This window comes from Equus caballus, chromosome 1 (assembly GCF_041296265.1).
Source record: "Equus caballus isolate H_3958 breed thoroughbred chromosome 1, TB-T2T, whole genome shotgun sequence".
NCBI lineage: Eukaryota > Metazoa > Chordata > Mammalia > Perissodactyla > Equidae > Equus > Equus caballus.
Window position 1 is genome coordinate 58,996,964 of NC_091684.1, and position 12,533 is coordinate 59,009,496.

General features: G+C 50.1%; 1 protein-coding gene across 1 annotated transcript in view; it reads left to right on the top strand.

Moving 5' to 3' along the window:
• The window catches only part of COL13A1 (collagen type XIII alpha 1 chain), a 154,112-nt gene extending 143,070 nt beyond the window's left edge, over window positions 1–11,042 (top strand). The window contains exons 40-42 of the mRNA XM_023644199.2: window positions 5,802–5,879; window positions 8,905–8,943; window positions 10,592–11,042. Of these exons, the coding sequence (XP_023499967.2) occupies window positions 5,802–5,879; window positions 8,905–8,943; window positions 10,592–10,594 (120 nt within the window). The 3' untranslated portion in view covers window positions 10,595–11,042. The remainder of the gene's footprint in view (window positions 1–5,801; window positions 5,880–8,904; window positions 8,944–10,591) is intronic.
• Window positions 11,043–12,533: the final 1,491 nt, after the last annotated feature.

Genomic DNA, 12,533 nt, shown 5'->3' on the forward strand with positions numbered 1-12,533 from the left:
GGGAGTCACGTGCCCAGCTCTCTCTATATTGCCCTGATAATGGCCCCCTAAATGATATTTTTAAATCCATCATTACCTAGTCCTACCTTCTGAAACTTAGTTTCACCAGGCATTCCAGGCCACTGGTGAGAGAGAAAATAAATTTCATTTCTGAGAACAAGAAGACAACTATTGCAAGCGGCCAATCCTTTAAAAAGAATCACAGCCACTATTTCTCTTGGAAAGAGTCGGCAGGACTGGAAAACAAATTGTGCCTTCCGAGGCCCCCTTGCTCTCCCTTTGGTTTCTGCCATCTTCACCAGGACACAGTTATTGAATGTCCACAGCACAGTGCTATATGACGCATGCCATGTATATGACACATGACATATTTGGGCCCAGCAGGGATCATTTAACTACATCTGACCAAGAGATGACCTTTGTGTGCCTTTCTAGAATGTTTCCTCTGCCGCTTCATCACAGTGGTCCGCACAGTACAACACACGCCCCCTAGAGGGGCAAGAGCGTCTTCTAGTGGGTCACAATATCCAAGGGCCTTAGAGGTAGAAGAGAAGGGGCAGGAAAAACAGATGGAGAAACAAGGCCCAGATGGATGTTAAATATACTGGCTTCCCGGAGCGTTGGAGGCAGAACAGTGGCTTCTAGAACCCAGGTCATCTGGCTGATCTTTGAACATTGATAACCATGTTGATGAATAGAAATTGCCAGAATCTGTATGCTTATATCTGGCACTAGTTCCAGTGTCTTCAATTTAAGATGTATTTGTTGGGTAATTCTATATCCCTAAATTCTCCTTTCTGGAAGCTGGTCAAAAGTGATTCAGTTTGTCCCATATGTTCTGTAAAGAAGAAGGAGCAGGCAGAGCTCCCCCACCAGACCGTCCGTGGGAGACCAAGTCTGGAAACCACTGGCATTAAACAGACCTCCATCCAGAGCTGCACCAGCCTGTGAAGGCAGACTGGGAAGCCCACCTTCTTTACTGTGGCATCAAAGAACTTAGGCCACTAAAAAAATTGATCATTCCTCCTCTTAGTTGGCATGCTAACTTCCTTTCTAATTTATTTCTAGTGTTCTGATTTTATTATATTCAATTAATACTTTTTAAACCTATTTCTTAAGACTTTTTCAGTTGGCTTGAGGCACTGAGCCATTTGCAGGCTGCAAGGCCAGCCCTTGCAGTGACGGTCACTGTGTTGCTCTAGAGGTGGGGGCAGGGCAGGCCTGTGCCCTTATCACCGGCAGTGGGGAGGTGGGGAGCAGGAAGCTCTGATGTTTAAGGAACTGAGGTCATGGAATCAGCCAGGAACACTCCAGGAATCAGTGGGAAATATCTCTTCTCCACTTTCCTTCTCTAAGGTTTTACGTACTTTTCCCCGTCCCATATATAAATTAACAATATGTCTCTTAAGTCGAGTCCAGAAAGCAGTCAATTTGCGTGAAGCTTCTTTCTTTGAGTAGACCGTAAAGACCAGCTGACTTATTCCAAAAAGCAGGTTTCTGGATCAAGGAACAGTTTATTCTCTCTATCCAAGAGATTTGACTCTGAAGATGCCAGGATGTCCTGGAAGAGTCCCCCTACATGTCCCCGCCTCATTCAGGCTTCTCTAACTAGCAGCCCTAACACAGCTTTTGGGGGGAGATGTGAGGGCTTGGTAAGAAAGCCTCCAAAACAAAGAAAGGTCCAAGCAGAGTCAGCGCTTTGCCATGGACACCTGTTTCTGATGCCTGGAAGCTCAGAATACTGACACCTTGGACGAGGTAAAAAGCCAGAAGGGCCTAGATGACATTCTGGTTAGAAGCTTCATTGTTGCTTGTGAAGGTGAAGCTGGAGAAGTTCAAGCCCGCCACCCCCGCCAGGTGTGAGGGGGCTGCCTGCACAGCCGCTCCCAAACCTTGCCCCACGCCAGGGGCTCCAGCAGGTGCGCCCCAGCCTGCTGTTCTATCTCACAGTGAACTGAGACAATCTGAAAATAGTGCTTCTTCATGTCCCACCCAAGGACCGCCGTGGAGCCTTTCTCCTGTCCATGGAAGGAGGGAGGTCGCATAGTGCTGGGCAAGCCCCAGAGCCCAAAACAGGCAATTCTCTAAGGGGAGACACGTCAGGGAAAAGAATGTTCTGCCCTTGTCACTAAGGGCTCCCCCTTGTCCCTTAGCAGCTCCATGAATCTGGCCCAGGAGCCACTTTTAGGATGAAAAAATTGGTCAAAGGATAAAGGGTAGAAAGAATTTAGCAGTTTGGGCATCAGGAAAATTGGGTGTCACCGTGGAGCTGCCTGCAAGCCAGCCAACTGAAAGGTCTAAGTAGATGCAGTGAGGCGCTGTCCCTCTCCAAGACGCGCCAGCTGCGGGGCGTGAGAGTGTGTGTGTGTGAGAGTGCATGTGCATGAGTGGGCAGGAGTGGGTGTGCACACAGGCATGTGCATACATGTGTGAGTATGGGGGGTGTGTGTGTGTGAAAGTGTGCATGCATGAATGGGCAGGAGTGGGTGTGTGCACAGGCATGTGCATACGTGTGTGAGTGTGGGGGTGTGTGTGTGTGTCTTGCTTCCAGGTCCCCCCCGCCTCCTTACCTCTCCTTCCTCTCCCATCTTTTTTGGCCTTGGCCTTCCTCTTCCTTCCTTCACTCCTTCAGCATTGCTCCCCCTAGATGTGTTCACCCCATTATAATATCCCATGTCCCTCCATCTTTCCCTTCCACTCCCCAGCTTCAATTTATTTCCTCAAAAATCAATTTTTATACTTTTTTTTAAAGAATTCTCTGCTACTTCAATGTTATGAGCCCCTTTCCCTGTACAAGCTAGAGCTCCCCCTTCCCCAGGGCCTCTTTCATGTCACTCTTTGGGGTTGGAGGCAAGAAGGATGTAGGTAAAGCTTCCACTCTAATGTCTTCAAAGGACACCCAATTTAAGACCATTTCCTCTGCCCTTACAACAAGACAGCCCCATAGTGTGAGTTACCCATTCTCAAAGTCAAGGCCACGCAGACCCTCTGTCACCCACAGGCAAATCTCCAGGACCTGTGACCCCCACTATTCTGGAGCTTTGCCCAACCTCTGAACTTAGGAAACTGTGCTCACTTTCACACTGGCCTGACCCGAGGAGAACGAGGGACCACACTCCTGAGAAAGTTTACCCCAGGGCTTCCCCAGCCAACAGCTCCTGGTTTTGCTTGTCCACTGCTTGGGGATCATTCACGCCATGATGTTCTCATTGGTGGACGTATCTCAGAGCCAATGAAATTACACCTAGTATGCATGCACATTTCCTCTTAAAAACGTATTATTTTCCAAGCAAACATTTGCGTTTTAGGAAACTTACTTAAAACAAAGCATTGGCAACTACAGGAAACCTCTGGAATCAAGAAATCTGAGTAGTTTCCAAAGATCCAGGGAAACATCAAAAATATTCTTATCCTTTGCCTGCCTCTAAGGAACCCTGCACCCTTCCATTACGGGGACACGGGGACATGGCAAGACCACACCTCCGGTGGCAGCCTTGGATCCTACACTAGCTAACAAGAAATGATCGTCGTTACTGTTCCCGTTATGAGGCAGCTCTCGTGTACTGAGCACATACTGTACGCCAGTCTTAAGCACTTAATGTGCATGAAGACCTCACAGCAAGGTTTTGAGGCAGGGGTTATTATCCACATTTTACAGGTGAAGAAACTGAGGCTTGGAGAGGTTCAGTAATTTCCCAAAGTCACGCTTCTGATCGCGGGCAGAATCTGCTCTCACTCTGAGTCTTTGCCCTGAGCAACGTGCTGCCGCCTTCAAGGTCTTGTTGCCTGGAGTAACGCTGTGGAAGTCCCCCAGCATTGGACAATGGGCCTGCTGGAGAGGAGAAGCGCTCCCGGGAAGACTCCCCCGGGGCACAGGGCCCCTTTCTAAGGAACCCAGCACAGGAAAATCCAAACTCAAATTCATTACAAAGAACTCCCCACAGCCCTTCTTTAGTTAGAGAGAGACGATGACACATACAAAATGGATTTCAATTTAGAAAGATGATATTTACTGAAGCTTTTCAGAAACAATTGAGTTCCTTGAACCAGCGTGTCCAGATACAAATAGCTGCCCATGACTTCAAACCAGGATGGGCCAGAGATACACATAGAAGGAGAGGACCCAGCTGAGGACCCAGGGCCACCCATGAGCCCTGGACACACACGTGCATATATGCACTTGTGCACACATGCACAAGCACACACTCCTACATGCACATACACACACTCATGTATGCACCCGTGCACGTGCAGGAGCACATACACACTATACACTCATGTGCACAGCCTTGTATGTACACACATTCATACATGCTGTGTTCACACACACCTGCCAACAAACACATACCCCAGGGCTCTAAACAAAATCACCTTGCCTCCTGATAGAATATCAAAGGATGACAGCCAATTGGGACAAAAGTTGTCAAGCCAAAGTCTTTCAAAAATGGACCCTTAAAGAGAGAAAGTGGGTCCTCCCATTCATCACAGACCCACTCCGGGCTCGGTGTTAGCAAAACTGGCCACCGGTATCTTTCGCCTGCGTCTCGCTCCGCTTCCAGCTCTTAGCCCTCCAGCTCCCTGCCCCTTGCCTTAGCTGGATTCTCAGGTTCTTAGAAGGGTGGGGTGGGTACTGACCCCAAATCCTATTGGGGAGAATATCCTAATTGAGATAATCTATATTTCCCTCTTTAATTTTGTTTTCTTTTTCCTTTTCTCTGACCTTAACACATGAATGATCCTAAAGTTTTGATATTTTTTTTCTCGGACTAATCCATTGTTTACAGGGGGAGAGGGGGAAGAAAGGCTCTAGAGGGCCTAAAGGGGATAAGGGAGACCAAGGAGCGCCTGGATTAGATGCCCCCTGTCCGTTGGTATGTTTTCATTTGTCACTTGTATTGTTCTGGTTTTTTTCCTTGAGGTTTGCAAGTTGGAAACAAAGAAGGCAAATAAGATGAGAACCGAATGCTTACACTGATGCTACTAAAATCTGTCTGTTCATCCGGCCGGGGAAATTCTGCCTGCTGTTGGTGTTGCCCTAAAACCGCAGCTGCACATAATTCTGGCTAAATCCCCTTCTTTTAAAGATGCAGAACAATTGGTGTGTGGGAATGGCAAAACCGCGAGGAGAGCGATTTTGGAAAAGGACTCGGCTCTTAGCGCCAAGGATGGCTTCGGAAGCCAGTGTAGCATTTGTGAGCCACGCATTTGCCTTCTTCGTTTGGTGGCCACCTCTGTGGCCAGCAGTTCAAGTTGTCGGAATCCTCACTTGGTCAGGATGCAGGATGCCAGGGTTAGTGTCTCCTGAGGGCCACCTATGCCCAAAACTGGGCAGAATGAAGCCAGCAAGGGGACTTAGCGTCCCCGCTAAGGCCATCCGGCTAAACATGCAGAGCTGCAGACCAGAATCAGTAGACAGACACCCCCAGGAACCTTTCCCCAACCAGCCAGTAAGGACTGATTTGTGGCACATCTGCTGGCCTCCTCAGGTGCCTTCACATGCCATCTGAAGGTTCTGAAAATTGTGATGCACCAATGTTGAAGTTAATCTGTGTTTACTCCAAGTGAGTCTTTAAGTGGACAGGGGGCTGGTTGTAGGGGTTTCAAAGCTCAGCTCTCCTAGAAGCAAAAGAGAGCACAGAGGTTGAATTTGGTAGATGGTGGTCACCAGAGATTTGGGCTCTACTTGTCAATATGACCCAAAGGACCTACATCCTGGCCAGGGTAGGACGGGACCTCTCCACTCCACAGTTGGAGCTGCCAGCCTTGACCTAAATAATCATCGTGCTTGGTTTTGTGAACAGGGACACCGAGGTTTTAAAGGAGAGAAAGGGGAGCCGGGGTTACCAGGGCTGGACGGACTGGATGCCCCGTGCCCATTGGTATGGCATCACCTTCCCTTGCCTGCATGGCTGACTTGGGCTTCCCCACTGTGTGGTTCCTGCCTGCGTGCCTCTCCACACTCTTCCTTCTCCGTCCCTCCAGTTTCCACTTCCTGCCTCTCCACTCTGTAGACACCAAGTGCCACCTGCCCGGCTGGTCCTCGGCCCCTGCCACGCCTCCCTCTTGCATGCAGTGTGCGCCAGGATGTTTTCTTGGCTTCCCCCTGCAGCTGCTTCAAAAACATATCACCTTAACGTGAGCCATCTCTCCTACCCTGAAGCCAGCTCTGGCTGCATCTGACCCACCTTTCAGAACTGCTTCTAAACAAATCAGCCACCAGAAAGAAAACAAGGAAAGTGGGTTTTCTGGACGGTTTCTTAGGACTGTGACGTCCTGTCTTCTCACACTGCAGTTAGTTTGGAAGCATTGGCTGAGCGTCTGGCAAAACATTCAAATGAGATGCCTGAGTGGGCCCACATCCCTCCTCGCTCAGCCGTCTCACAATTTGGCAGGGGACAGACGGGCATGCTCATAAACATGGGGTACACTGAGGAGTTCTAGAACCGAGGCAGAGCGGGGGGCTACCCTGACTGTTCTTCCAGACTGGGTCTGGTGTCGCTGCCCTGGTGACACCACCAGAACTAGGGAGTGGTCCAAGATCAGGATTTTAGATCCTAAAGGGTTCGTCCTTTTTGCTTAAATCCCAAAAGGCACTACAGGACCATCCCTTGGTTTCCCTTTCTTTCATCTTTATATGGTTCACACCAAAAAGTCTGGAAGAGAATGGAAAGGTTGAGAATGTAGTTAAGGAAGAAAAGGGAGGACACAGGAAGGCAGAGAAGGAGGGGTGACATTTACAACCCCCCTCCCAAGCATGTCCCGGCCTGAGTGGCAGCAGTTCCGATCCCACAGGACCCAGTCCCTCTCGGGCAGGAACTTTCTAGGCCTTCGCAGCAATCTCTTCAGCTGACGGCGAGGGAAGCAGAAGATGGCACTTCATTCCAAAGCAGCAGACTCATGAGGTTCCTGCTCTCCTGAATTTCCGCAGCAGCTTTGCAGTTCAGGGACCCATTTTCATACCAGTAATAGATGAAAATTCCCGGCCCCACATCCGCACCCACGGGTCACACAGGAATTATCTTTGAACAGAAGAGAAAAAGTTATAAGAAAATATGCTGTGTGATCCTGAGACGTGACCATAGAGCCCCTCGAAGGGACTTTTGGGGACCAGGATATGCAGCAAAAGGAGAGGGCAGAATAGCATGCTTCCTGCCCCCACTACTGAACCCCTCACTCGCTGCCCCAGCCCCCACGGGCCCCGCCTCTTGAACCCCGAGCATGCAGCATGCACAGGCACCTCTCTCAACCCTGGAATTTCCCAGTCCCTCCAAAGCGCCTCCATTAACCGTCGGCCAGGTCTCCTCTCTGCCACATCCCTTCCACAGTCTGAGCACCTTGAGTTCTGCCGGGTGCAGCCCTGGCCGCCGTGCTCCTCTCTCACACATGGCCATTCTCCTCTGCCTGCCCGCCTTCCTCTGTCCCCTCTGCCACCATCCATGTGCCAATGGGAATGCCGCTATGGCCCGCGGAGGCTCCTCTCCCTTCCAGAGTCCGTGTGAAGTGTCGCCCCGTGGCGGGCTGGGGAAGGGGGCGGAAGGTCTTCTTGAGGCCTGGAAGGCACCGCCTCCCCCTGCAGCCCCTCCCCAACCCAAAGGGGACAACAAAGGTCATCTTTATTTGACCCTTAATGCAAAGTGGCATTTTTTCCAGTAACATCCCATATGGATGCGTCATTTGTCTATTAATTTTGCTGTGGAAGTGTACGTGTCTTCCCTGTCTTGTTTCTCATTGTTGCTGTTTTCCCTGTCTCCTGCACTGTGTTATTGTGGGCATGGGGGCAACGGGAGCTATTGATCATGATTTTTAGTACAAGATAACTAGACTTCTTCGGCCCTCCGTGTCGGGCCTGCTGCCTGCTGAACACCAGGTGAGAGCGTTAGGCGCCTGCCACGGTGGATGAAGTTGGTCCAGGGCATGGGGGCTCCCATTCAACCTCCTTGGGGCTGACCACTTGCTCCAGTCCCCTGAAACCCTATGTCCATCTCTTTCTCTGCTCTAGAGTCTGGGATTCTGGAATCTGGGCTACAATTCTAGTAGACGTAACTGGGAACCAGATCTCTGCCATGGTTCAGCCTCCCCCTCTCCACCTGTCTCTTGAAGACTCCTAGATTCCCCCTGGGTGTGCAGAGAGGCCAGGATATCAGATCAGGGCCCGACAAGACTTGGGGCATCCGAAGGCTACAGGCGCTCTGTGGGTGCCATCAGCAAAGGGGACAAATGGCACACAGTTAATTCCCATCTTGCTGCCTTTTCCCCCCGAATTCCCAGCAATGGCTGATGCTGTGCCGGGAACCCTGTCTCCTTGCTGACGGCACCTGAGGGCCATCTGCAATACGCACGAGGGTGAGGGGCCTGTCCTTTTGAGGCTCCTCCTCCTCCTTATCAATTGTCAGATAAGAACCACCTAGATTTCCTCATCCCATTGTGAAGGAAGAGAGAAAAATAAAAGAATGGGAGAACTTGGGGTGGGGGGACACCTTAGCAGACTTTTCACACTGCCACACCTCCCCCAGGTTTTACGGAGGAGGAGACTAAGGCCACCAAGTACTGAGTGACTTGCCCATGAGCACCCAGCCTCAATATGGCTAGAGCAGAGACCACTGGGTCTCTGGGCTGTCCTTCCAGGACACTCAGGTTGCCTCTGCTCGCTGACCCCACAGGCTAGGAGAGTCCCTCTTGGCCTTGCCTTGCACGGTGACTCCGTGTGATCCTGGCCGATGGGCAAAGAGGCCGACTGACTTCATGCTTGCTTCCAAGGCTCTGCCCTGGGATAAGAAAAGGAATAGTAACAGGTGGGCCACATGCTGATCAACTGCCACAATGTGTGTGGCCCTTGTCCCCGTCCTGCCTCCTTGGTGGGCCGTCCTGGAGAGTCTGAACGTCTGCCTTCCTTCCTCACTGCAGGGCGAAGACGGCTTACCCGTCCAGGGCTGCTGGAACAAGGTAAGGCTTCCCAGGGGGTTGCAAGTGCCTCGGGGGCACAGAGGTATTGGGGCTCCCTTCTCCACATGTGTGATAAAGCATGCACAATTTCCATTCCGGGCCTTTGTGCAGATGAGGCAACAAGAAATAGGTCAAAAAGGGGTGATACCAAAGGCAGGGTGCCCATTCCACATCTCACGTACCACACACACTTGGAGAACCTTTAAAAATGCTTTTTAAGGCATCAGCAAATCTCAGTGTATGGAATTTCCATGTAGCCACACAGATGACATCTTTATGCTTTGTGTGATTAATATATACAGTACCTTTCCTCCAAAGAGTTCTAGACCATGTTTTAAAATCAGTTATCATTAGCTGTTCTCATAGGGTTCATATGAGGTCATTGAAGCCATATGATGACATTTATCCAGATGGAGGAAATCTAAGATGCTTAAACTATAAACTCGCATGGCTTCTATACCTCTTCATAGAGACTGGCTGGCTCCCCACTCTCCCCTTCCCCTTGAACTTCAGCCATCAGAGCTTCATGCTTCCACACAGGAGACCTGCAGCCCCACCTCTTCCAGGTGTCCAGAATTCCTGCCAACAATGAACGTTCATTTGTCCGCACTTGCCTTGGCATTGCCACCATTAAAGCCATCTGATGCCACTGGGCTGTGCCCTGGCACGCAATCACCCCACTCAGCCACAGGCCCCAAAGTGCAGGGCTCCCCAGCCTGACCAGGGCCCTCGGTTTGCTAGCTGCCATGCTGTCCACCCACAGCCTCCCTCCACCTTGCTTCCCCTCAAAGACTTCTCACCAGCCCTCCACCACCACGGTCTCAAGGTATTGGTTCATCCTCATAAAAGGGCTGGAGACCCCAAGCTGTCCAAGAGATCGTGCCTAGCTAATCTAGTCCTGTCCCGGGGCAGTAGAGGTACACGTACAATGAGATGAGGAGCTCCTCTGTGCTAAACACTCAGAACTCACTAGTCCACAGGATGGGGTAAAAGTGAAACCACCAAAACCCCAGGCCCTGGTGGAGTGCCTGCTCACCCGGGTCCCTAGAGCACGCCTAACCAGAGAAGGAAAAGTTCAGCCCTCAGGGAGATGCCTCCCCAAGGATCTGTGCCTCCAGCCGAGCCTCATCCTCCTGGTGAGCTCCCCTGCACCCAGTTAAGGCTCCATAGGCGCAGGTGAGAGTTGTGTCAAAAAAGACCCCATGCCCTCGAAGAAAAAGATTTTCGTCTTCAAGGTTGCTACTGATGCTTAGGAGATAGAAATGGTTAAGCTTAGCAGGGGAAGAACAGCCACTGTCGAGAGCTACAATGTCTTGGAGAAGCAACTAGAGAGCCTCGTGTCAGTTGGTTCACGCCGTCAAGTTCAGTTTGGGAAGATGCAGTAATTCAGCAACTGCCAGGCCTCCCGGGGCAGCATAGAGAGCAAGTGCCCTCTAGTGGCCAGGAAGGGGAGTGACTGGAAGAGAAAGTGGCATGGACAGTCAGCGCTAGGCTCTTCCATCTCTGGGCTCATGGTTCCCCCAGGTCCCCCATCCAGAGCCCCCATCCATCTCACGACAGCATCTACCTCCTTCCCACCAAGGAGATGAGCACCCGCAGACCTCCGACGCTAACTCTGTGTTGTTTTGTGTTTGTTTTTGTCTTACAGTGATGCCTCTAACCTGGGACTGGCCTGTGTGTGTGTTTGTACATAGAATATTTATTTTTATACAGTTTTCACTTTTTGAAATTGCCAGAAGTATGATGCATCTTACAGATTATTAAAAAAGGAAAACCTGCCTATTTTGTACAGAAAATACCAACCTCTTCCCTTTTGTTTACAAGATGTTTTGTATAAGTCTACGACTCTAATACACTTTTGTTTTTGAGTACGGTCATACGTTTGCATGATATTTGTGCACACTTATTAAGTATTGAAGCTTAATAAATTATTGTGTTTCGCTGCCAAAGGGGGCCAGCCAGCACTGAGGGGCCAGCTAGCTTGTGTGTGAATTCACAGAAACGTGGAGTTCCGCGGTATTTGCCAAGCTAGGTGTGTCTAAGAATATTTTACACTCTTGTGGATTTTCATCATTAAAAAAAAGAAAGAAAGATGGCAATTCATGATCCTGATTGATCCTTAAATTAAATACATTCTTTCTCATGAAAGCAGGAAGTCCCCAAAGCAGGGGTCCTCAGAAGTAGAGAGCAAGGTTTTGAAATGTTAAGTCCACCAGAGGGACGGAGGGGACTCTGTGAAGCAACGCCTACTGTAACGTGGCCCAAGTTCACTACCGCGCCAGTGGAGCATTGAAGGTTCAGTTTTGCTGAAACCCCCCTGGGGTCCCCAGGGTTACAAAGGGCTATTTGCTACTGCTTTTGTGTTTTTGGTGGTTTTTTTGTTTTTCTTCCTTTTGAACTGCAGTCCCTAGTAACAGCTATTGCTGGTCATTCCTTTGATGTAGATTTACAAGGTCCACTCACAACTAGCAGCTGAAAATTTCGCCTCATTGCCATTCCACGCCAGCAAAGAACACTCAGAAAAGACTCACAAATCTGGGCCAGATTGGTGATCTGAAGTTGTTTTTATTTTTAATAAATTGTAGAGTTCTAGTCATAGTACACTCTTTGGTAAAGGCCTCAGGAAACCTGCTTTAAAGCCTAGGTGGGCATTCCCTGTGGGGCAGCATACAGGTTTATGGTTAGATGTTTTACAACACGAATTGGTGCTTCTAAAGAGCTTGAAAACAGTGAACGGCTTGGGTAAACACCCTCCTCCTTTTATTTACATTTTAATTTTTCTTAATATATCCTTTCTCCATAGACAGTACAATGGCAAACCTAAACCCAGACCCTGTGCACACAGTCACGCACACCCTAGTCTAGCGGGCTCCGCGTTCAGGAGACCCCTGCCACACGGTGTCGATGGACCACATGCCGCCCAGACCCAAGGGCACCACACAGGCTTTCTTACTCAGAACATCCACTCAGACACTTTGGAAATCAGACAGCTTCCTCCTGAGTCTTGGCTTCCGCGCTTGGAGAGTGAAGCTGTTGAACTGGAACTGATCTCGTGGTCATCGAATGGAGCTCATCTGTCCCCTCCCCACATGGCAGGAGCGTGAGGGACCCAGGCCCGAGCCACCAGCTGGCACAAGTTGCTTTTCCTACTGAGGGAGAGTTCCAGGTTGTAGCACTTTCCGAATAATCCTGAGCCCAGGGATGCTTCTGATCCAGAGCCAGCTTCCCAGGGCCCCGTCCAGGGCCCACCTCCATCAGGCGCAGGGACACAAGCCTATGCCCATGGTACTTTCAGGGGCCACAAAAGCATCTTAATTTTCATTTCTATTAAACTCAGAAGAAAAAAATGAATATATAATCATGAATCCAGCCAGGGTCTTATTCATCCTTCTACCAGAGCAGTCATAAAATATTTCTTGCATTTTGTATGGAGGAGGAAGCCCACGAAGGTCACAGTGCAGCCCTACCCACACCCTCTGCTCCTTGAGATTGGCTCTCCCCCCACTCCGCCGACTAAGGCCGCCTCCAACGCCACCCTCTTCACCGTTTTCTTTTGCTTCCTCCCCTCCCACCCCGTCGGAGGCCCTGAG